Source organism: Neophocaena asiaeorientalis, unplaced genomic scaffold (assembly GCF_003031525.2).
Source record: "Neophocaena asiaeorientalis asiaeorientalis breed wild unplaced genomic scaffold, Neophocaena_asiaeorientalis_V1.1 scaffold202, whole genome shotgun sequence".
In the NCBI taxonomy this organism is placed as follows: domain Eukaryota; kingdom Metazoa; phylum Chordata; class Mammalia; order Artiodactyla; family Phocoenidae; genus Neophocaena; species Neophocaena asiaeorientalis.
The window spans coordinates 353,534-378,840 of NW_020172627.1; the positions used below are offsets into that span (position 1 = coordinate 353,534).

A 25,307-nucleotide genomic window follows, 5' to 3' on the forward strand; every position below is an offset into this window, starting at 1 on the left:
TCAGTGTAAGACTCCCTCTGACTTCTTATCTAACTCTTAGGCTCTCTCTGTCTCGAGGCCAGGACTGCTTTGGACTGGAAATAGGCATGGGAAATGGGCACGTCAGTTTCTCCTTTCTCACCCAACTTCACACCCACATCCTACCCTCCAGACTCAGTGTCTGACATCTTTGCAGCTGGAATCCAACAGAGGGCTCTCTGGCTTCAGCAGATATCTTGAGCTGGCTGTTTGCCTGAGAAAATCTTATGGTTTCCCTAAGAATTCCCTTTTGAGGTATCTCCAAGTGCAGCTCCATGGCCTGGGTGATGTTGCCACTGGCCAGTTGTTTACAATGCCCTCCCTCTGTTCCTGCCTCCCGTGGGCCCATTCCAGGACCATGAATGAAGGTGTCAGACAAATGAGTAAGTAGAGGCCAAAATGCAGACTTGGCTTTGTGCCCTCATGAGGGGCTTCTCAAATGGAGGAAGGGCCACCTTCGGGTCATTCATCAGCCACAGGAGGGTGCCTTTCCGTGATTCTCCCCAGTCCACCCTCTGTGAGCTGAGGCTCTGAGTCTCTGTTTGGGTCCATGTCCCTTCTGCTTGTTTTAGGGCAGTTCCAGATGGTGCCCCACCTGTAGATCCACTTGGTTCTAAGAAGGGCTTCCACGTCCTTCCCCTACCAAGGGTATCAGCAGTTACAGTCCTGGGCAGTCCTCTTCCTCTTTGCTCTCCCACCAATCTTGTTGTTTCAGCCATCTCCTTTCACCTTTCACTTGCTTGGGCATGGGTCAGACACCAAGCCCTTGTGTCCCCCCAAATTTCTGGAGACACATATCAAGCCTTACAAATTATTCTCCTGAAGTTCCTGTTATGCATGCAGAGGTCTTGAAGGAGAAGAAGCACTGCCTTCCCTCTCCCCTCTCCTCCCCAGGGCTGGGAAACAGGTGTGGAAGGGAAAATGCCATGGCATTCCAACAACTCAGAGGAATCTTCCATTCCTGGCCTCCTTACCCTCTAATCCCTCACAGGCTATGGATGGGTGATCACCAGCGCTCCTGGCTTGCCAGGGGAGGTGACTCTTAAAGCATGAGTAGGCGTTAACTGAACGAAGAAGGGAGAGTGGCCTATATGGGCGTGTAGGGCACAGAGCAGCACAGGAAGGAGCACGAGAAAGTGTGGCATGTTCTAGGAGCCCCATATGACTGCATGAGGAAGAGAGAGTTTGAGGGATGGTCAGAGATGAGATTGCAATCGGAGAACCGACCACATCCTGCATTGTTTTGCACACTATGCTGAGAAATTTTAATGCTATCCTATAGGATTAGCCATCAAATGGTATTAATCAAGGGAGTACATGTCTGGCCCTTAGCATGCTGTTTTTCGCTGCAATGTGGAGAGGCATGGTGAGAGTAGAGACTTCTTTAGTGTGAGCTGAAAACATTAGTAAGCAATGTTCAGAGGATCTTCCAATCAGAATACAGAATATCTGGAGCTTCCCTGGTGGCACAGTGGTTAAGAATCCACCTGCCAATGCAGGGGACACGGGTTCGAGCCCTGGTCCGGGAAGATCCCACATGCTGCGGAGCAATTAAACCCATGTGCTACAACTACTGAGCCCGTGTGCCACAGCTACTGAAGCCCGTGCACCTAGAGCCCGTGCTCCACAACAAAACAAGCCACCGCAATGAGAAGCCTGCGCACAGCAACGAAGAGTAGCCCCCACTCGCCACAACTAGAGAAAGCCCACGCGCAGCAACGAAGACCCAACGCAGCCATAAATAGATAGATAGATAGGTAAATAAAACTTATTTTTTTAAATTGCTGTTAAAAAAAAGAATAAAGAATTTCTGACTTGTTTTCTTATTTCTCAAAGTCTTTCTAATACAGTCTTGAAAGCCACACATTCTCCTTGGTTTGCCAAGTTCTTAGGGAGGCGTTGTGATTAAGAGATTTAATTGTGATTTTATTTTTTTATGAAAAGAACCAGTGTCAATCCACACTGAGAAATCCTCTGAGAAATCAGGCTGGCCAGGCTAGGTCAGCAGCCCCTCTGCCCAACTCAGAGGCTCAGTGACAAGGGGCGGCTTTATTCCGAGTGACCTGGGTTTTATTTCAGCATCACTATTTACTTGTGACCTCAGACAAATATTAAATTTCTCTGTGTCTCAATTCCCTCATATATAAAAATGACTCTAAGAATGTATGAGTCAGAATAAGCTAGGTTATGCTGCTGTAATAAACAAACCATCAAATCTTAGTCACTTAGAGCAGTAAAGGTTTGATTCATGCTCTCAGTGCATATCCAGTGTGGGTCAGCTGGAAGCTCTGCTCTGTGATCCCTGACTTCAACCCGCAGATTGATGGAGCACTCACCATCCCACACCCTGTGGTCACTGTGGCCAATGGGGATAGAGATCTCTAGAGGGTTCAGCACCTGCAATTAAATGTCTGGATGTGTCTACAGTTACTACGGATATGGTATGCATTACTTCTGCTCACAACTTTTCGGTCAGAACAAATCACATGGTCCCACTCCACCAGAAATACCTACCCCACAAGCCTGTGGTGGGGTTAAACACAGAGTGCTTGGCACAGACCTTCAAACCCACCAGGCTCTGACAAAGCTCTTCAATGAAGAGTGGCCTCTGCCCACAGGGGTAGTTAAGACTTCCAACTTCTCGCTGAGAAGTACTTTAGGAAAAGGATTGTATCCTCAACAACACAGGTAGACACTGGGCCTCCCATTTCAAAATGATAAAAGGAAATTTGAAAATTCCAGTGAAGGAAAGCCTGGTTGAGAAACAGAAATCCAAAAGGACCAGGATTGGCAACGGTCTCTACCTTCGAGTTGTAGACGTAGAGTGACCTAATACAGAAGTTGGGGAAAGGCTCAATATTTTGTAATAACCTATAATGGAGAAGAATCTAAAAATGTTATACATATGTATATGTATAACATATGAAACTAACACATTGTAAATCAACTATATATTAATAAATTTTTAAAAAATACTACAAGTACCACAGTGATGGCACTGACTATGTAGATGGGCTGTTGGAGAATCATGTTTGATTCAGACAGTTGGTAGTAGAGGCTGAGCACCCTCACTCTGCACTCTTGGTGGATGGATCTGTAACTTTCTGTAGAACCCGCCCTGCCACGGCATGGCTAAAGCAGAGTTGGGAAGACCACTTTTCAAAATTAAACTTTATTTTGAGATAATTATAGATTCACATACAGTTATATGAACTAACACAGATGATTCCCTGTACCCTTCACTCAGTTTGCCCACAATGGTAACATCTTACAAAACTAGTACAACATCACAACCAGGATATTGACGTTGATGAAATCCATCCCTCTTGTTCAGATTTCTTTTGTTTTATTTGTACTCATTTGTATGTGTATTTTAAGTTCTATAATACCTGAATTCTGTGATGTTGTGTAAGATTTGAGTGTTTACGAAAAGAAGAGCCACATTCGTTGCATAAATGAGGTTTCTCACCAGTGTGAATTCTCTGGTGATGAATGAGGTGTGTGTTCTGACTGAACACCTTCCCACATCTATTACATTTATAAGGTTTCTCTCCAGTGTGAATTCTTTGGTGTTCAGTGAGATGTGAATGATTGCGGAAGGAATTCCCACAGTCATTACATTTATACGGTTTCTCTCCAGTGTGGATTCTCTGATGCTGAGTAAGAAATGATCGACATCGAAATGTTTTCCCACACTGCCCACATCCATATGGTTTCACTCTGGTATGAATTCTTTGATGTCGAACAAGGAATGAACTACGACTAAAAATTTTCCCACATTCCTCACATGTGTAGGGTCTCATATGAGTTATCTGATGCTGGGTAAAGGATGAGTTCTGATTAAAAGTTTTTCCACATTCACTACATTTCCAAGATATTTTCTGTGTAGAGAGGGTCAGACATTTACTTTGGTCTGAGATCTCATTGGTGTGTATGCTACTTGTCTCCCACTGATGTAGGCTGTCTTCTGTAGAAACCCTGAGATGTGTAACAAGACTTGAGATCAAAAGCAGGCTTCTCTCAAAATTATATTCTTGTCTAATCATTTCTGGAGGTGCTTCTTTGTGGATGAAAGTTATTCCCCCAAAACCTTCTTGGAAAAGGCATGGTCCAGGAACCTCTCTGGGAGGGTTTTCCTTCATGCTCTCACATACATATTTTTCTTCAAAGGTAGGATCCTGGTATTCATCCTCTTGGGATCTCTTTGATGCTATCTCTGGCAAATCAATTTCAGAGCCATCCTGCTCTGGAACAGACCTGTTCACCCAACCTGGACAAATCTCTCTTTCAATCTCTTTGTCTTCAGCTCCTTGCATATTCAACATTCACAAATCTTCTCTTTGCTTTGATTGTAGAAGACTTCAAGGTTGAAAAACTGGGAGCCCAAAAAAAAAAAAAAAAAACTGGGAGCCCATGATGTCCTGGGGCTCCCCGCAGGGCGGCGACCACGATCCCGGAGGTACACGGAAACCCCACTGCTATTTTTACATTAATTTTGTCACTGCTACTGTACAGAAGTTTTAACTTTTTCAATATTGTCAACACTGTAATTCTTCTTTGTTATACTCTGTCTATTGCTGGCAGCCAGAGGAAGTTATTACTCCTCTGTATATCTGATAAAACTAGAATATATTTTCCACCAGTTTTCCTATGCTTTTTTATTTAATCAAGCTGTATGTAATTTTAGTAGATGATGACACTTTTGAATCTAAGTCATCTTTTCCATCTATCTTAGTTCGATCTATGAAATTGGGCTCCCTCCCCCACATTGAGACTGATTGCCATACGTCCCCCATTATATAGCACTGAGTGTTCCTTGGTTCACATTGTGGTCCTCCAGGTCTATTTCTTTTGTACACTTAATAACTCCAACCTTTAGCTTTTTCGTTTTTTTTGTTATGGTGGTGGCTATATGTCCTAATATCATAATGTTGGATCTGCCACTTCACTCTTCCTTTTTCTTAGATGTTCCCATCTTGTTTTTCTTTCATATAATTTTTAGAATTAGAACCCAAAAAGGAAAATGTTTTTAAAAGAATGTATAACCATTTGGAGTTGCATAGAAAGTACATAGAAAGATGACAAAACACATTACTCCCATGGCCTTTGAGCCAAGTCTCTCAGCAGATTCCCTCGAGGGAACTGGGGGCACTTTGAAAACCATGGAAACTCCTTCAACCAATGGAGAACCCAAAAGTGTCAACTGGAACAAGGCATCTGTCCCAGAAAGTGTGACCAGTGCACCAGCAAGACCGCACCCTGTCCTGGCTTATCTTGATGTAGGAGGTTGTAGGAGGTTGTAGGAGGTTGTAGGAGGTTGTAGGAGGTTGATTCTCAAATTCTTTCACCAGGCGAAGCCCCCTTTAAGTGCACACACATACACACACAGAGCTTTATTCAACATAAACCCCAGAACTGAAGAGGGGTCACGACCACTATTCAAAATGAGTTTCAGAAGTGACAGGCATGATTTTTTTGAAGTTACTTCTTAACAACTGGGCCAGACACTCCATCCCAGGTCACCTTCTCAGGGCCCCACTGGCCTCTTTCCTTATTGTGGAGTATGTGGGTACATTCTTTGGACCAACATCTGAGGGCTCTTCCATGTGATCACAGTCAGAACGATGTCCAGGCAGAAACCCTCAGGTTCTGCCTTGGGAGACTGTCCCACTTTCTCTGTTCACCTAAAACAGTAAGCAGCTTTTACTGGGTCACCTTGCCATTTGGCCAACAGCCTTCCCTAAACAGAACAGTTCAGTTGCCTTCTTAATCCCACTGGACAGCAGGGGTTGTTTTAGCCTCATAAGAGAGAAATAGTAGGACTCATGACACGTGATGGAAAGATGTGTGTTACACAAGTCTACGTGGACAGGCACATTCTAGGGGAAATGTAAAAATGCACCAGAAGTGGAATCAGATAGCAGCAGTGTGAATCTGCCCCTGCTAGCTGTATGATCTTGGCCAAATTAAATAAACCTTCCAAGCCCCGTTTAGAAAAGAGGAATAAGAATACTGCTCAAAGTTGAAATGAGGATTAAATTAAATCATTTATAGAAACTACCTATATACTATTACTGTCTCAATATCTAAAAGGACCCAATAAAATAATTTGTTATGCAGTTTTAAAGGATGCATGACTCCATCCATAAGCAAAGTCCTCTTATACCCTCCAAAACTTCTCCGTACTTCCAGGATGAAAGAGAGAAAATATACAACAGAGGCCCTTAACTTTGAGGGATTTGTTCTCCTAGAGAACTTGGAGAATGTTAAGAGCTGCTTTTACCAAAAGAAGCAGCAAGTCAACATTCTAACTGTAGAGCTCCCCAGGTGCCTTGAAGCACATCTGTGGGCAGCTCCATGGAGCCCAGTCTGAGAACTCACACCTTGATCACCCACACGTAGGCCCGCCTTCTGTCAGCAGGGAAGGTAAGTGACTGTGACAGGACTCAGCCTAACTATGTCCCAAGCCGTCATCCATAGCTGAGGGCTATTCCATCCACCCTGGATCCTGACACCTTTGCCATAAACCAGTACTTCTCCTCATCCACCCCACACTCCATGTTAGGGCACCAGTCCTTTGTCTACATGGGGAAAAAAACGATGGCATTGAATGCGTTAAGAAGGTTGCATCATCTCACTGCAGTAATTTCCTCCTTTATGATTAAAAGTAGCTAACACTTTTTGAGTTATTACTACACGCCACACAGTGTGCTAAACACGTGAGCTGCGTTGTCATCTAACCCTCCCAGGCACAGCATGAGATGGATTTCGTTATCTCCACTTGGCAGTCAGTCAGCTGAGTCTTAGATGGTTTAACAGTCACTTGCTGCTGGTCATTTAGCTAGTGAGTGGTGAAGTCTGGCTTGGAGCCCTGCTCTCACTACTCTGCTCTCTGCCGCCTCCTCCCATGGCACTGTAGATCTCCTGGGACATTTCATAAGTACTAACACTTATAGGCCTTAATTACTGCCCTGTGGATCCCCAAAGCTTTGCTTATCCTATCTTCTTTTAGCTCCCCAGCCCTGAGGAGCCCCCTCTGGGAAGATTGCCCTCCACATATAAGCTGCTCCCTGCTCGCTGCACACTTTCGTGAATCCGTAATGCCTCATTCCCAAAGTTGTCAGAGTGTCTGACTTCCCCATTAATGGCATACAGGGTCTTCAAAGCCTCCAGGTCATCTCCTCTATCAGCATGTTGCTTCCTATTTCAGATAAGAACCAGCCCTTTCGCCATATTTGAATTTCAAATATCCACCCACCTTATCAGCTTGCCTGCCACTGTCCTTTAAGAGTCCAGTTCAATCATTTGTGATGAAAATGTAGCTAGGACACAATGTAATGAAAGTGAACGAGAGTGTTTCAATTATACCTAAACCTTCACAGCCAGTGCCTTGGTAAGTTTCGATGTGTCTTGGAAATGTATTTATCTGAAAGTTTCTTGAACAGTGAGCATTTTTCAAGTATTGGAATTATCTATGTTGTAGGCACTTTAACAGAATGCTGCGTGGTTTACCAACTGGTCAAGAGTTTAACCCTTTCTACTTGAAGTCTGACGGGTTTTATTACACTTACTCCTCCCACGTCTTCATCAGTCTGATCTGACTCCAGCCTGGTCACCCAGTCCCAGCTTCTGGCAACACCTTGTGTCAACAGTTTGACTTTCTTGATCAAGAAAGAGCTCACTGTGTTAAGGCACAGGGGCTGTTGAGAAGGGCCACATTACGTGATACCAAGACTCTTCTCTGCAATACATTTAGCCCAAGGGCAGTCAGGAGCAGACAAAGTAGGAATCAGAACTTTACCAGCAACCCACCGAAAGAGAGAGGCCCGAGGAGAGATGGTGGGCCCAGCCACATGCAGGAGGCCGCAGAGGAGAGCACTGAGCAGGGGGGTCCATGGAGTGGGAGACCTGGGGTTGAATTCTGACTGTCACTTACTTATCTGTCACTTACTATATGACCCCAGGAAAGTCCTAAATGTGTCATCTGTAAAACGGGAATGACAATAACCCTATCTCATAGGGTCGTTGCCATGGAACATGTACCGTGATAAGTGCCATGATGAGGCATGACCCAAAGAGGGAATGCAAGGGGAACATGGTGATGCGTATAGACCATCACCCAGCCAAAGTGGAGACACTGAGGCCCACTAGAAGAACTCAGCCCAGTCTCATTCCACCCAGACAGAGTGATACCCACCTGAGGGTGCCATCATCTGGGTCCTCAGCCTCCTCAAGTTCTTCCCACTCGCTGTCACTCTCACGGGACTCTTCTGGAGGCAAAGACTCTGAGAAAGTACCCCAAGAACAGAACTGCGGTAAAGGAATGGTCCCTGAATCTGCCTTCAAACATTCTCCACAGGGTAGCTGGTCTTCCAACGTAGAGCTGATAGTAGGATATGCTTCATCCTCCAAGGTGAGAGAAGGGGCTTCAGGTAGATGGCACATGTCACCTTCATCATCATCACAGAAACCCACGTGTCTTCCAGTATTGATCGGAAATTCCTCTCCCCACCTTCCCTTGCTTTCAGGACGCTTATCATGACACATCACAGGCAAGCCAGCCAGGCTTGAAACAGTTCTTGCCAGAGACTGCTCTGGGGTCAGGAGGTGAACAGTGAATACGACATGGCCCTTGACCTGGAGGAGCCCCGGATTTAATGGGAAGAGCGAGCAGTGAACAAATGTTAGAATCAGGTAGTAAGTGCTATGGTAGAGGCAGCACAGAGCCTTATGGGAGCAGGGGGAGCTCCTTACCGAGTCCAGAAGACAATGCGGGAACTTGCCAGAGGACATGGATCAAAAGCAGAGCTATGACCCAGTTTTAGTACTGACGCTTCCTATGGGAAGACAGTCAGACCTCAGGCAAGTTTATTAACTTCTCTAGAACCTCAGTTTTTTCATCTGAAAAATGGCAAGTTTAAGAAACTTATAGGAGCACTGAGATGCTTACATTAAATAATTCTGATACAGCCACCCATGGCTCCTGGTACAGGGTAAGTTCTCAGTAAATGGAAGATGTCATGATTACTACTATGATTACGTTTGCTATTTCGACAGAGGAATTAGATGGAAAGGGCCAAAGCAAGAGGCTGGGAACAGCTCAAGCAGGTGACCTTCAAAGCACTTTGCCCAAATATCAGGTCCTTTTCAGAGCACTGAAACAGTGTCTATTTGGAGAGGCAGCCAGCTGGAGTGACATTTACTCCCTGTGTGACATAGGAAACAGATGAATGGTGAAGCTCATTGGTTGGCAACGAAGACGCTGAAGCAACAGGGAAAGAATAAGCCTTCGAGGGGCTGCCGAAAGTCACTACACACGTTTTTGATTAGAAAGAGCAGTCCATGAAGATGACAGAGAATTGGGCACAGTGCTTCCAACATGCAGACAGGGTACTCAGAAAATATCTGTCGAGAGTCTGGTTAGAGAAGATGAGTAGGAGAATCTAAAAGAAATGCACATAGGTTGAGCTTTGTACCAAATACATGGATCCTTGTTTATCAGCCTCCTTCCCCATCCCCAAATCAATAGGTTGGCTTCGTCAGTGCCCCTGCCCTCCGTTTCCCTTTCCTGCAATACATCTTTCCCTTAAAATCAGCGCTGGCACCTCCTTATAGCTACAAGCCCCCAAACACCCATGTAGCTGGCCCTCCTCCCCAGTAGGGCTGGAGTGTTGGTTCCAACCTGAGTTTGCTGTCAAAGAGACATCATTTCTGCTCATGAGAGATACAGAGTTCATGTAAATGGGCATTTCCTGTCAATATACACGCACATGTGTTTAAAAAGAAGACCGTATGCATAAAGACTAAAGAGGAATATTCACTTTAAGAAAACAATCTCTTAAAATTGCTAAGCTCTTTAAGGAAAAATTGATTTAACACCTTAAAGTATTTGACCAAATTGTGCAGAAAATGTGTTTTCTTATAAACATAGGGAGGGAATGCCATGGCAGTTTTGTCAAAGGACAGGAAATCCAGCTGGTGCCCAGGCCCACCCTGCCGCTGCTCCCCCGCCCCCCAGCAGCAACCCTCTCCTTCCCTCGCTGCGGAGAGGCAGGTGGCAACACTGCAGCGCCTGGCTGTCCACGCCTCACCTCCCGCTTCCGTGCTCCTCCAACCTTTGTAATAAGCTCCTTGCTCTCCAGGTTGGATATGGGGCTCCGGCTACTAGCCCTGCCCGGAAAGAGACCCAGGGAGGCCGTCAGCCTGAGAGGCAAGAGGCAAGGCCGTTGGGTGTCCAGAGGGGGCTCAGTGGTCTCCAGGGTGGCATCTTGGCCATTATCTCAGGGAGAATAACTGCCCTTCCGACCACCCTTCCACCCAGGCCACCAGGCTGCTCTTGGAGCTCTGACCTGGAGTTTGCTTGTGGGCATGGAGAAAAGGATGTGAGGCAAGAAGAGGTCCAGAAAGGCCCAAGACAGCCCACCAGGCAGAGCCTATTTCACGGAAGGGGTGAGACTTGGAGAATTTGATAAGATGTTTTGGCGTGCGGACACGCCAGGTAGAGAGTGAGAGTCCTTCCCCCAGGGCTCAAGGCCAGCTCAGGACCTGGGGATGATGCAGTAGGGCTCCATCTAGAACCTGAAGGGATCAGAGTGCCCCGAGCTCTCTGTTTACCCCTGGAAACATTGTATGACCTCAGCTCCTCCCTGCCCTCATTCTCTCCCTCCCAAGCTGTCTGACAAAAGGAGCCTCCTGTAGACAGATGGTACTTAGAGGAGAATCTGGAGACCCCACCTGGGTCTCCTCAGGTGTGCCCAGCTGCCTCCTCCACACAAGCTGGCAGGGCCCTGGCACTAGGCCTCCCACCAGATCCTGCAATTCTTCAGCGACTGCTTTTAAGGAAAGGAATCCCGGTTCAGCTCTGAGGTCAGTGAAATCATCGTGAAGCCTCTGCTTGCTACAGAGTATTTACTGAGAATGGAAGACACCATGCCCAACGTCCCAGGAGAGCTGTTCCTTAGAAACTTGAGCCACGAAAATCACATTCACCTTTCAGGAAGACAAGTCAAATGAGTAGACGGCATTTCAGGCCTGAAATACCGGGTATCGTAATTGCCCTATTTACTGCAGGTAAGCTCACAACAAGGTCGGGTTTTGTGTCTCTTCACGTGAGGCTCAGCCTTCCCCAGCTCTCCAGCACCAGGCCCGCCCCACATCCCCATTAGCCTGGTGAGTGCCACTGGGACTTCCTGCCGGTGCCAAGTTTAACATCTGGGGGGTTGTGTTTGTAGTGTTTCTAAGACATCAAGTAGAGATGTTCAGTGGATCGCTGGGGGTGAAGTTCAGTTGATAAACCTGAGCTGGAGTTCAGTATTTAGGGGTCGTGAGAGTGGGTGTGTATGAGGGTGTCCCCAGGGAGCCTGTCAGCTTGCGGAGAGAACCCAGCTGAAGGCAGCGCCCAGCCCCAGGCTGCCATGGGCTCTGCTCTGCTGGGTTAGACCACTGCCGCTCCTGGCCAGGCATCTGCCCCACTCACTCCTCTCAGTCACACTTTGGCTGCAGAGCAGGCCTTCACAGGGGTCCCCTGTGTCCTCCCATTTGACTGACAGCCCTGCTCACCTACCAGCTCATTCAACCCTTGGCCAGCTACTCTGAGGTCCCACCTGGCATGGCAGCTGCAGTTAAGTTAGACCCTTAATCTCCTAAGCATCCTTTGCTATTCCAGGAACACTGCCCTCCCCAGAACATATACAGTAACTTTAGGTTCATTTCAAGGACCTGGTTTCATTTTGCATTCTTAAATAACCGTGAAGACTTATATCCTCACTTTCTCTAAATGATACTTGCTGAAAATAGATGCATTTTAATTACAGGAATATAAGTATATATGCTAGGGGAGAGAGACAGAGACAGAGATAAAGGAAGGAAGGAAGGGAAGGGAAGAAAAATAACCTTAAACACTCTGCAACAACCAACTTCTCAGTCAATGAGTTTAAGCCCTGAATTGAACGTGAGTGGGAAACTGGAATCTGCCATCCCTTCATTCCTATGAGGCTAGCATTTAAAGGTAAGCATTTTGCAGTCAGCATGGCCCATAAATGCAAGTCACCAGACTTCATCTGAGGCTCAACCAAAGAAAAAGTAATCTCCTCCCACACCAAGGGAGAAAAACAGCACATCTCCCAAAGTGATGTTCAGGGTAACGTGACTTGATATGATTTTACCTTATGTCCTACTTTAGAAACTAACCTTGCATAAGATGCAACTCCAGCCAAGTACCAAGTCCTCTCTCTGGAAGATACACAATTCCAGTGTTCCTCCATGAAAATGTACTGTACTGCTTTATTACCTGTTTTACAAAGATCTACTACCGTATGGTAGCAGTATGTGTACAGTATGGTAAAAGAAGAGAACGGGGAAAGAAGAGTAAAACTTCGTCTTCTCCATGAACACTCCAGGTTTGCTGGGGTGCCGGCAGCCACTAGACTAGGAAGTAACCACCTGGTAAATGGTAAGATCTGCCAGTTCGGTGGGAATTTTAATTGATTGGGACTTGTTTTTAGCTGAAAATGGCTCAGGAAAGGGAAGGAAAACTGACTTGAGCTCCTGCTGCATGCCAGGCTCTGGACTAGTGCTCTGCATGTGTTATTTCTTTTGAAGGGCACAGAACTCTGTGGAGTTGCCAGGGTCTTCATTTACATTTGAGAAGCCTCAAGCTCAGGAAAGACAACTCTCCAGACACACTAGTAAGTGGTAGAGCTGAAACCAGGGCTGTATGATCAAGAAGTCAGTACTCTTTTTGATCTAAACTGCAGAAAGAAAACTTCACTCAGGGAGGCCAGAAACAAGAGGCAGTTACCTGGGGCAGCCACCTCAGAACTGAGCTGTGGGTATTCCAGGGAGAACCACAAAGAACTACAAACCCAATTTGGAATCCTAATTCTGACCCTACCCAGGAGCTGGGGGAACTGTGTCCAGGGATTGCTGAGCCTGTGCCATGCTTTTCCTCCTGTAGGGGGCAGTCACTAACTATGTGTGCTTTACGTGCAAGCAGACGTCCCACTGGAGGAGAAGCTAGTATGGTTTGAGTCCTTCCTTTGTAGAGAAAGAAAGGTTCCTGAATGGAAGAGAGAAAACGCAGTACAAGTGAAACACAGTAAAAGGAAATGTGAAGAGGCAGAGCGCTGCCATCACCAGGGCTGTGGGAGGTAAGTACAAGGGGGAGGAGTTGGTGATGGAGGGAGTCAGGGCAGAGAATAGCAAGGCTGCCCCCCTGTAACTCCGTGGACCACATGGCCTGGGTAGCAAGCATGGGGCAACAACCAAGACGGAATGATGATCTGGGGCTCCACCAGAATGTTCTGAAGAAGCTCTTAGTATAATTCTAGGAAGGGGCAGCCCCCTGTAAGGATGGCAGATTTTGGATATCTGGTATACCCTTGCAAGGAGGAATGCTAAGTCAAATTTAATTTGATTCAGAAATATAAAATGATGTGATGTTTCTTATTTTTTTAAAAAACAGGAGGAAAACATATCAGGATTTATGAGTAGAAGATAGAGAAAGGCAATTTTCACGTCAGTATAAAGAAGAATTTCCTGATCAACAGCTACACGATGATAAAATGGGCCACCTCAAGAGGCAGCAACTTCCGCCTCCCTGGAGATATTCAAGTAAAAGCAGGCCCCCTACTTCAGGGGTGTCACAGAGCAGATTCCAGCATGGGATATGAAGTTAGATGAGACCATTTTTATATGGAACAACCCTGAATTTCTGTGAGTCCGTGAATGAGACAGTGACAACATACAGTAATAATTAGTTTAAATACTATTATTAATAAGTAATGACTATATTATATTAAAGGCACATGGCAAGTCAAACTCCAGGCTTATACATAATCCTAGAGTCACTTTGTAATACAGTCCATCGCCCCAAACTATCTATCAGTAAAACCTTTAAAAATCCAAAAGAGTGGCCCCAGGTCTACAGGGAAATACTGCTCCTTTTATATTTCCTACAAGATTATACGAATAGTTGTCCTTGGATAAATCTCTGTAGGTTGTTTCCTTTATCATTTGATCAAGTATATCAATTACTGCCTAGAATGCAAATGTAAGGAACCGCACATACACACGTGCTTACGCATTTTCAAACAATGAAAAGGAATACCACTGATGGACGTGCCTGCCCACCCTGTTCTACTCCGCAGAGTAGTTGGATTTGGTTTGGTTTAGTTACTTTAAAAATGGTATCTGGATGCTTCTAGGAAACATATGTCTGGCTCCTGTCCGTCACGGATCTCACCCTGCCTAATTGCATTACCCCAGCCGCTTCATAGTTCATGTCACCTGCTAGTCCCTATAGATTTGCCCTTGTCAGTCTTCTAGGATGACCAACAATTAAGAGCTATTTAATATCAGTGGGTTTATACCGTGTCAAACACAAACCATTGTTCCTCGCTTGTCTGCTTTGTGCCCATGCATCTAGTTAGCACACTCTTAGAAGAAATGTCTCGCCCTCTCTCAGTATTTGTACCCCTCTCTCTTCTCCTAACAGGTTTCTAAGTACCCTGGCTATGTGTAAAAATACTCATCAAACTGAATGAAAGAGTTTGTTTTCCATCAGAACGGGACCGAGAGGTGGAAATACTCAGGGCTGGATGAGCACAAAACTGCAGACTATGTTGAAAAACAAATGGCTATTAAAATGAATGTTTCAGTCTGGTCTTGAAGATGTAGATTTGTTTTTTTTCTTAAGCTGGTGTTGATTATAAAGCATTATATTTGCAATAGAAATCATGTACACAAGGGAACCTCTTTCTTACCATGGTGCTTCAAGAGGCCATGAGGGATGCAGGACAAAGGTCTGTATGTGGGGAAGAAACCCCAAGGCCTGCCATCTGTAGTCTCCAAGGGTACTGGAGGACCTCTGGGTGGGGGTTGCTTTCCCAAAAGCTCACAAGTTGTGGTTACAGCAGCTCCAGATTGCATGCTTCTCTTGTTTCTTCCTCCCCTACAATGCCCAGAACAGTCCTGGCCCAGCAAGCCTCTGAGCATAGTTATTAATTGCTTGATTGTAATTTCTAGCAATGATACGCACACAATTTATAACATGTCTGCAAAGGGGTGATCCTTACCTTTCAAGTCTCCTGATGTCACAAACTGAATAGCAGTTTTGCCTCATATCGTTTTCCAAAGAGGTAGCCAATGTCGATGCATCCATTTCTTGGTGAAGTCTGAATAAATGAGGGTAGGAATCCCGAGGACGAGTCAAGGAAGTGGCCCAGGGTCTCTCTGTGTCTTGGTCCCATTGTGCCTCTCTGGTGGCCTGTTGGAAAGACTCTGGCCTGAGACCCAGGCCTTCCCCTGCATCTGCGGAGGCACTGTCCCTCTGGCTGTCCTCTTGATCTAGGCTGGGGCTCTGCTCTGAGTCAGTGCCTGTTGCCCTGGTGAATTCTTTGTCTGCTGAGAGCACAGGTGTCTATTGAAAGAAATGCTAAGGATTACTGGATCCACGGTGCACACTGAACAAAACCTAAATATTGCTTTGGTACCAAAGTCGGTACCAATCCACCCCTTTTCTCTGTTCTTCAAATGAGGTCTGTACTCACTATTTCTGTGTCCCCTCCTTCTCATTTGTACCCACTCCAACAAGGCTTCTGTCTCCATCATTCCACTGAAGGAGCTCTGATTAGGATCTCTAGTGACCTACATCCTTCTAAAGCCAAAGGATAATTCTCTGTCCTCATCTCACTCTAACTCAGCAACATTCAGCATAACTGGTCCCTCCTCCTTCTTGAGAATGTCCCTTACGAATTTACTCTACTTAAACGTTGAGTTTACCCTGAACTCTGCCCTTACCTGGACCACTTCCCAGGCCCCTTCTCAGTCTCATGTGCTGTCTCATTTCTTTGGACCAGACCGCTCAGTGTTGGGGTGTCACATGGCTCACTTCTCAGCCCTCTTCTTGACTTTTTCTGTACTCCTTCCCACGGTGATCTGATCCAATTTATGGCTTTCAGTGGCATTATTTGCTGACAATTCCAAGTTCGCTTTTTCCAGCCCTGACCTCACACAAGTTCTCCACAAACAACTACCTGACAGACATCTCCATCGAATGCTCCACAAACATTTAAGTTTACACGCTATCAAGAGCTACTTCTTCTCCCCCATGTACTTTAAACTTCTCCCTCCAAGCACATCCTATCATGGTAAGTGGTGCCACCATTCATCCAAGTTGATCAAGCCAAACTCTACTCTCTGTCCACACACCCATATCTAATCCTAAAGTCATCCTCCCAGGCTCTACCTCCCAGTCACATCCCAAATCTGACCACTTACCAGCTATTTGGCTACAGCCTGAGTCTAAGCCACATATCTCACCTGAATCGCTGCCAACTTACCTGCTCTACTCCATCTCCACCAGCAACCTAAGTGACCTCTCTAAAGTACAGACCACATGAGGCAATATTCCTGATTCACCCTTCACCCTCCCATCCCTCCTAGCCCAGTGGCTTCCTGTTGCAGCCAGGATGGAATCGGCACATTACCAAGACCTACAAGGTCACACATGGTGCAGTCCCTGACTCCCTCTACAACTCCTCCCATTCCACACTCCCCTTCATTAGCTACTGTCCAGGCACAACCATTATCTTTGTGTCCTTCAAACCTCCAGGTCATTCCTGTCTCAGAGGCTTTGCATATGCTATTCCTTCTGCCTGGAATGACCTTATTCCAGATGTTTGTACAGCCGCCTCCTTCTCATAACTACTTTATTCTAGTTCTGAACTAAATACTCTCTTCCTTGGTCTTCAATCTGACCTCTGGAGCCACATGAATGAATGAAAATTCTTCTTGCACTTGGTCCTCAGGTATGAGGAGAGAGGAAGCATGCCCACCATTCCTCACCCCAAGCCCTTCCCACTAGATGCATCTGGGCTCTCCTTGGGGGAGCTCTTCTCCAGGACAGAAGGACAACTCTTTCCCTGGCATTACCAGATATCTCACAAAAACACTGGGTACCAGGCCCTTGGCCTGATCTTTGTGCGTATGAAGCTTGACCCTCCCCTGCCCTGTTTATTTGCTTAACACAATTGCTGTCATCTACCTTCTTTTCCAAATTGGCAACTGGAAACTTTCAGATTTCCTTCCCATAGCTCTTTTCTCACCAAAGTTGGTATCAAATGACCTCTTGGAGTCCAAGCATCAAGAGGATCTGGGTCACCAAGTCCCTGTGCTGTGTCTGGTGACTGTCGCCCTCAGTGATGATAAGTGATTGATTTTCTTATCCACATCTCAGATGAGGAGTTATGAGACCTAGAGAAGTCAGGCAAGTGCCCGAGGTCCTTGCAGCAAACAGAGCAGGTGCAGGTGATTCCAGGCTGCTCACACCGATCCCCCTCCACAGCTGAGGCCATCAGTCCCCAGCTGCCAGGACTGCTGGCTGCTGGCAGCTTACAGCTATCCCCTCCACAGGAATTGTGCTCAGCTCAAGGGAACTGCCTCGGCCAAAGTTAGGCCCCCTCCCTTGGGGCAGCTCTTACTCCAGCGCTGGTTGATGGAGAGAACAAAGGTACAGGCTCTTTTGTCCCAATTCGGGACAGCTCTGTGGGGCCATCCCAGCTTCAGAGCCCCCTGTGAGGTCAGCCAAGGCCCCTGTTGCAGCTGCAACACATTTACTTCCCCTTCTGCCCAGCTGTGCTTCTTGCACCCTCACAAGGGGGTTCCCAAGAGCCGGCCCCATAAACTTCCTGCACTCCAATCTCTACCACAGAGTCTGTGCCCAAGGATTCAACAGGTGGTATTGTGATGGTGAACGCTATGTGTCAACTTGGCTAGGCCACAGTACCCAGATATTTGGTCAAACACGAATCTAGATGTTTCTGTAAAGGTATTTTTTAGAGAGTAGCATGTAAATCAGTAGACTTTGAGTGAAGCAAATCACCTTCTGTAATGTTGGTGAGCTTCGTTCAATCAGTTGAAGGCCTTAAGAGAAAAAAGACTGAGCTCCCCAAGAAAGAATGAATCCTGCCTCCAGACTGCCTTAGGACTCGCCCTGCAACATCAGCTCCCCACTGGGTTTCCAGCCAGCCAGCCTGCTCTGCAGAATTTAGACTGGCCGGGCACCATGATCACGTGAGCCAATTCCTTAAAATCTCTCTCTGTCTCTCTGTCTCTACACACACACACACACACACACACACACACACACACACACACACACACACACACATATCCTATTGGTTCTGTTTCTCTGGAGGACCTAATACAGGCATCAATGTAAGAATTCTGAACTGTCCTGATTCCAATGCTTCCCTTCTTTGCACTAGACCATACATGGCTAATTCATGTTTTAGAAGGGTGGATATATACCCTTCTTTTTTTTCTCTCCATTTCATTCCTCAGAATGGAAATTCTTACCTTCCCTTCATTTGGTTTTCCATCTACTCCCGTTGCTCCTGGTTTCCCCTCTCTGGAGCTTGAACTGTCAGAGAACCTAGTTCTAGAAGTTTCACAGCCAAGATCTAAACATGTAACCATCTACAAGAAGAGCCAAATATTGGGAGAGGCAGAAGCAGGGAGAGGAAGGGGAAGGCAGAGGTAGGACCTCATGAACCTGTCACAGACTAATTGAGGTTCGGGGGCCAGCTACTCTCCTGCCCCAATGAAAGTAGATGGCATTGAACACTACAAAAGCAAGGTTGGGCTTCTCAGGACCCACCAGACAAGAAAAAGAGTGCCTGAACCTGAGGCATGTGGGGAGAGCAGAGGGCACTGCCCCTTACCTGCCAGCCCTGATCCATCTCAGGCAGCACACCTGGCAGGGGTCGGCAAAGCAGGAGCGTGACTTCCTGTGAGGCTCCTCGCAGTAAATGCAGCACCTCCTATCAGAAACCAAACTCCATGGTTAGTTGTAGGGCTGTGGAGGGTCCTCCTCTATGCTCTCCACTATCTCCCGGGCCCCTCCCACCCCCCACCTTGATCTGTTTCTTGGCTCCAGAGAGCTTTGGAGGACACCGCTGACTTCCCAAAATGCATGGATCCAAGGCCAGTGGCCTGTGGTTCCCACAAAGATGATGCACCGATACTGAGCTGGAAGTGGCCAAGGTCTGCTTGGGGCCTTTTGATGGCAGCATCTGCCAATACTGATGCCTTTTCTTCAGCGAGAGAGTGAATCAAGCACATGACTGTTACCATCTCAACCTCCTTTCCCTGTCTACCCACCCCCACCTCAGGGGCCACCGGTCACGTAGATGCCACCACCCCAATCTCTAAAGCCTGACCCTCAGCCCTGAGCTTCCGCCCAGGGTCAGCTCGGAACCTCTCACCTGTGAAACTGCAGTGACTTCCTCTCTGCTCCTGGCCTCCTGCACTGTCACCCACGTCCCTTCCTCCACATCACTAACACGCAGTCATTCCCAAATACGGATATAACCAGGTTCTTCTCCTGCTGAACCCTCTCTCTGGCTCACCTCACTCAACATAAGCACAGCACCCAGAACCTGTTCTTACCTGCCACTGCCTCTCACCCTGCTCTCTCTCCCATCTGCTCCTCCCTGCACCCACTTCCTAAGCGCCCACCATGCTGAACCTCTTGCTCCAAGCCACCCTCTCAAAGCCCAGGGCATGAGGTTGCCTGAATAGCTCTTATTACCTATCTACACCATGATGTCTCAACCTCTCAGCACTATCGACATTTTAGGCTGGATAACTCTGTTGTCAGAGCTGTCCTGTGCACCGCAGGACGTTGAGCAACATCTCTGGTCTCTACCCACTAGATGCCAGTAGCGTCCATTAGTTGTGAAAACCATAAATGTCTCTGGTCTTCACCAAATGTCCCAAGAGGCAAATTCACCCCTACCTGGAACCACTGATCTGGATTGATCTGGATACTACTCAGTACCCCCAGCTGCAATGGACTGCCATAGAATGGGCTCCTTCCCCCTTCCCTGGTGCAAGCACTGGAGCAGGGCCTTTTATCTCTCATGGCACTTATTTCCCACAGTGAGAATTGTTCTCTTGTCTATCCCACTACCCCCGTGAGCTCTGGGACCAGACCGTATGAACTGTCCGCCTCTCTGTCTTCAGTTCCTCACACAGTTGCTGGCCCAGCAGCGGTTCTCAGAGGATGATCCTGGATCAGATGAAGGATGCAGGATGGATGAAGGTATCCCCACCCTAACGCTGCTCTGAGGATTCTCCACCCCTCCCCATCCCACCTAGAGCCACTCTCCACCTTCGTCTGCCTTGCTCTGTGCCCTGGAGGTAGACCTGCGTGGGCTGCAGAGAGGCTTCCTGCTGGGCTCAGCCAATGCGAGGGTGAACAGGGATCAGAGCCGAGCGGGGGAGGGAGGTCCAGGTTTGCTTTCCTGCATTCCTCCCCGTGGGGTGGTCACAGGACGACTATATCCCTGCTCCACCTAGCTCACTCAGCTTCTAGGATTTGGTAACTGCTCCTACCCATCTCCCTTTGGACTTCGGGGGTAGGGAGGGTGAATGACTGCGCCCACTGTTCCCAGCCCCAGGGCTCTATACTCTCCCTTGAGTTTCCCAACAATCTCCGCGCCTTTATTAAACTTTCTCAGATGGCCCAATTTCTGCCAGGACCCTGGCTGATATGTACAATATTTCACTGAGATTTTATGCTATAAGATTAAGAAATGTCCACTTTTTACATTCCTTTTTATTACATTTTTGATCATACACACGACAACCAATGCAACACTACACGTCAAAGCCGTAAATTTAGTAGAGAAATGGGAAGGAGGGCAGGAAGGGACCCAAGGTAGCCCATTGAGCCCTCACCCCCACCTCTGGGAGTGTGTGTTAGGAGACCTTTAGCCAGCACAGAAGCCAGGGTTTTATCTTCGATTTCATTACGAACCTACTGAGAAGCAAGGCTTACTCAAGGTCAGATACTTAAGAATTGAGATGGAAATTTTAATATGAGGATGTTCTGCCAATTTCTCTCTTTATGTGATCCAAATCCAGGCTCCACGTGTGATTTCCGGGAGCCCAGAGTATTCCCCATGGTGGGTGGCCCTGAAAGGAGCACGGCTGACCTCAGCCTGCACACAGGACTGCATCCCTCATGGCCTCCCACCTGGAAGTCGAGGCCTTCCGTGGGCCTTCCGTTCACAGCCAGGATAATGTCACCAGCTGCGATGGCCCCATTCTCTTCTGCCGGCTGCCCCGGGAAGAGCCGCTTAATCCTCACAAGATCGTTCTTGAGATGGCCGCAGCGTTCACTCTCCATCTGCACGAAACTGAATCCCAAACCACTGGCGTTCTTTTTTAGCTTGACTTCAAACCTGGGACCTGTATCGTGGGATGTGAATGAGATCCATCCTTCAGTAGATTACAAATGAAATTGGCCAGCCTCAAAATGCAAATTGTCAAGTAAATGAATTATTCCTGTTTTACATTAAAAGATTTCATTTTGCTCATTTTTATGACAGAGTCCATTATACCTGCTATAGGTCAGTGTCATCCAAAGGAAATACGTGAACTGCACATGCAAACCACATACATAATGTCAAAGTTTTCAAATAGCTACATTCTAAAAAATAGGAGGAAAAAGGTAAAATAAACATAATCATATTTCATTTAACCCAACATATCTAAAATATTACCATTTCAACATGTAACAACACGAAAAAATTATTAATGAGGTACTTTACATTCTTCTTATGAGCTAAGTCTTTAAGACTCGAGTATATATTTTATCAGTTTGGAGTGGTCACACTTCAAGTACTCAATAGCCACATGGGCAAGTGGCTACCATATTGGACAGAGCAATTATAGACAATCAACAAAGTTTATATGTAAAGATATAACTCAGAGACGTACACAATAGGCCCAAATCATTCAGTAAAACTTGAATCACATATATTCCTATTACCCTTTTAGAACCACAGTCATTTTTTAGTATACTTGAAAAAAATTTTTTGCATAATTAGACCATGGAGATAATCATGGCCAACTCCATGAAAATGTTTTAGCTGCCATTTTGTTCAGCCCTGTGTAGTGACCGTAAGACAAAACAGCTGCTTCTGGGCACCCAAGATGGACACAGCCCAAAGAACTTATATAGTCTGGCGGCCAGAGGCCTCTGGGCCTCCCCTACTCTGCTTTCACCACCTCAGTTGGCAATCAATCAATAGAGGGATAGAGCACTGATTTATAGACTATGATTTGGGGCAAGAATGAAAGTGTCTGAAGCAGTTAGGTTCAGGTATGTCGTATGACCAGTTTCACCATCACCATCGTCTGACCCATTTAGCTCATTCTGTATTCAATTTCTCAAAGGCCCTCGCTGGAGTGAGCTGAGGAGCAATGAAAGAAGAAACAGACTTATTTTATGCACATGCTTTTCCCCCTCCACCCAACCCCATTGCTCACTATGGTTACCTTGCATTCAACCTGATCAAACGCGTTCAGGAAAATCTCTATAAAGGGGTTGACAAGCAGCTAAGCTGCAAATCATGACGTACTAAGGAAATAAATGTTTTCCTAGCAGGAAACAAAATCTCAGGGAAGTGCAGAGAGGCAACCCATCAGATGATGTGTAATACTTCCCCTGTAAACTGATCATGGGTTTGCTTTTTGATGTTAGTAACTAGGCTAGGTGTCTGAGCGCCTTCCTCTCCCCACCCGCCTCATCTTTACTCAGATTTTTGTTACAAGTGTCTCGGCTGAAACGTGGACCCTTTGTCAGCAAAGGCATGATCCTTTCATTCCAATTGCAACCCCGAATACTTATTTAGACAAAAACATTCCAGCAGCTGATCAGAAATCCTCAGAAGGCTTGGGGGCAGAATTATGCCCGGTCATCATTTTGGGGACAATGCATTTTTTTTATAGGAACATGTTCCATTAGATTGGCTTCCGTTGCATCAGAAAGCGGCCGCCTGATGACCACCGCTGCTCACTCTCTTTTGAGAACCCAGAGGGAGGCTTCCTGCTTTCCCTTTGGAGTTGACAATTCAAAAGCAGCACAGGACGACATGACAATAGTAACACTCAATCCTCTCTCCTCTCACCATATGTCGCTGAGACACTGCTCGCAGGCCTTCCAGGCAAGACTGTTGCCAAGGAAACAGCGGTGCATTCATCTCCCATCCTGTCATTAGCAGAAGGACACTGCTGCGCAGTCCTGGGGCCTCTTCTCTCTAAGACCAGTCTTGCAACCTAGAAGGATGGGTGGACGAACTCAATTTACACCTCATGTGGCAACCAGGAGTCTCTCCCTCCACTCGGCGAATGCTTCGTAATTTTCTGATACATCCAGTGGCTGCTTCATTTGGATCTCAAATCAAAATCTCCAATCTAGCTTATCTGTTAGGATCCAGAGCCATATTTCCAACTGTCTGTTGGACAAATGCTCCTGGAAGCAACACATGTACTTCCATCTCAGTGTATTCAAGGCCAAATTCATCTTCTTCCTCTCACTCACCCTCACTTCCCCCTCCTCATTTTGCCTAAAACATTCCTCCTCTTGCCTTTGCTGGCTCAGAACACTGACCTATCCCTCAACTAACCTCCCAGGGGCCACACTTGCAGTGGACCAGCTCTCCCCCTTCTGCCCTCCAAATACCCAAGGCTTGCATGTTCTCCATCAGAAACATCTCCCTCAGTGCTCCCCTCTCCTCCATTCCCTCTCCTGCTGCCAGTGGCCAGCTGGACTGGGGCAAGCGCCCTCTAACTTGACTTCTTGGACCCTATCTCCTCCTCCTTCAGTCCCCTCCCCTCAAGGTTACCTGTGGATTGAAATAAGACACAAGCTGAACATGCAACACTCTTGATTAAAAATCTCCAGTGTTTTCCATCACCTAAAATCCAAAGCCCCAGCACAGTATCCCAGGCCTATGTCAATCTGGCCTCCCCCTTTCTTCCTGGTTCAATTTCCCTTTCCTCTTCCCCACACACTGTATACTCCCATTACCCAGATCATGACCCAGTAGCTAGACATCGCCTGGAAGCTTTGGAGAAATTCTGAGCTTCCACTCGGGGCACTTGACCCTGCCAACATCCTCCTGCAGCAATGGTCATTCAGCACCATTGCTGTGACCCCAGAGTGACAGTTCCTACCTGTCATCACCACCAGTATACTGGCCAAATACATTCTCTAAGCATGTCCGTCAGCAAAGTTCTGAAGAATAGAGAATACTACTAAATTATGACTTTGTTCTCAAGATATGTCAACCAAGGTCGCCAAGACAAGTAAATCTCACCACAAAATAGAAGAATGGTTTGGGAAAGGAAGCAAAAGGGGGCCCTTCCACCCCTCTGTTTGCCAGAGGGGTCCCTAGGAGCCCTTTGCATCTCTGATTGTTGCCCAGTTGCCAAGAGGGAGACCCCAGCTCTGTGGCTTAGGCCACCATCGCAAGTAAAGGTTCCCACCCTCAGGCGGAGGATGGGACAGAGTGTAGTGACATCCAGATGCTGCCTGGGCACTGCACAGAATGAGGACCGAAGGGTAAATGCTCTTGGCACCTTGAATTTCTACCTCTTTGTAATAAAAGCACCCCTAGGACAGTGTAGCCTGTAATTACACAGGTTGACGGGAACGGCATGAACTTGGGTGGGGGTGGGTGTCAGCACGTGCCAAAGCAGGTGCTGAGAGGCCCTGAGAGCAGACGGAGGCGTTGGTCAGTTACAGCAGGAGCAGAGGGTGTGAGGGGGCGGCCTGGCAGGAGAAGTCACTTCACTCAGTCAGCTGAGTACAGCTGTCTGACTCCAGAATCTAGGCAAGAGACAGCAAGCTTTTCAAGGCTCCTTAGAGGAGGTGAGCTTCACTGCCTGGGAACATCTGCTTGCTTCCTGCTGACTTTCACACCTCCAAAGAAAAGCACTGGTAAAAGGAAGATGTGAAAGGAGAAAAACAGACACAACAGAAAGTCTCGTTGGTTTCCTGCCTACCCCCTCCCACCCAGAGGCAACCACAGCTTCTGATGTTGTCGAGGAAAACTCTGGGGGGAAGGAAAGCTCCCCAGTAACCAGTAATGGTGCACTCACCTGCCCAGAGCCCTTGAGGCACTGCACGGCCTGCTTGTGGGTGAGGCCACACAGATTCACTCCATCCACCTGCAAGAGCCGGTCACCTGGGAGGGGGACAGATGTCATGTCCCCGAGCTCCTGGGGCTGCAGGAAGGACTATTCTGCGAGGCCCCTGCCCAGCACCCCTCCACACAGCCTCAAGGAGGGGTAGGGAGCTGAGCTGGGGGGAGCCCCGCCCGGGCCCTGCCAGCCTCGCCTGTGAGCACCTGCACAGATCAGCGGTCTAGAAACCTCTATCCTTGGCTCACAGAGCAGTTAAGCCAGCTAACAAGTACAACCTTATCCTTTCTCCC

At 47.1% G+C, this 25,307-nt stretch overlaps 1 protein-coding gene and 1 pseudogene across 1 annotated transcript; both read right to left on the minus strand.

The window, feature by feature from the left end:
- Nucleotides 1-3,398: 3,398 nt before the first annotated feature.
- LOC112395726 (zinc finger protein 502 pseudogene) lies at nucleotides 3,399-4,343 on the minus strand (annotated as a pseudogene).
- A 5,069-nt stretch (nucleotides 4,344-9,412) lies between these two features.
- Nucleotides 9,413-25,080, minus strand: LOC112395742 (putative protein FRMPD2-like). The gene is made up of 6 exons (XM_024739099.1): nucleotides 24,973-25,080; nucleotides 22,998-23,145; nucleotides 21,059-21,273; nucleotides 18,741-18,839; nucleotides 15,093-15,436; nucleotides 9,413-9,461 (listed from the first exon to the last, which is right to left on the minus strand). Exons 1-6 carry the CDS (start codon nucleotides 25,078-25,080, stop codon nucleotides 9,413-9,415), a joined length of 963 nt encoding a protein of 320 aa, XP_024594867.1.
- Nucleotides 25,081-25,307: the final 227 nt, after the last annotated feature.

Excerpts from the sequence above, each read along its gene's own strand:
- LOC112395742 (XM_024739099.1), bottom strand. The coding sequence starts at position 25,080 with ATGACATCTGTCCCCCTCCCAGGTGACCGGCTCTTGCAGGTGGATGGA. Across the intron at positions 21,274-22,997 it reads CAGTGTCTCAGCGACATATG|GTCCCAGGTTTGAAGTCAAG; the intron begins GTGAGAGGAGAG and ends CCCACGATACAG. Across the intron at positions 9,462-15,092 it reads GACATCAGGAGACTTGAAAG|ATTCTCCTACTCATCTTCTC; the intron begins GTAAGGATCACC and ends CATTTCTTTTAG.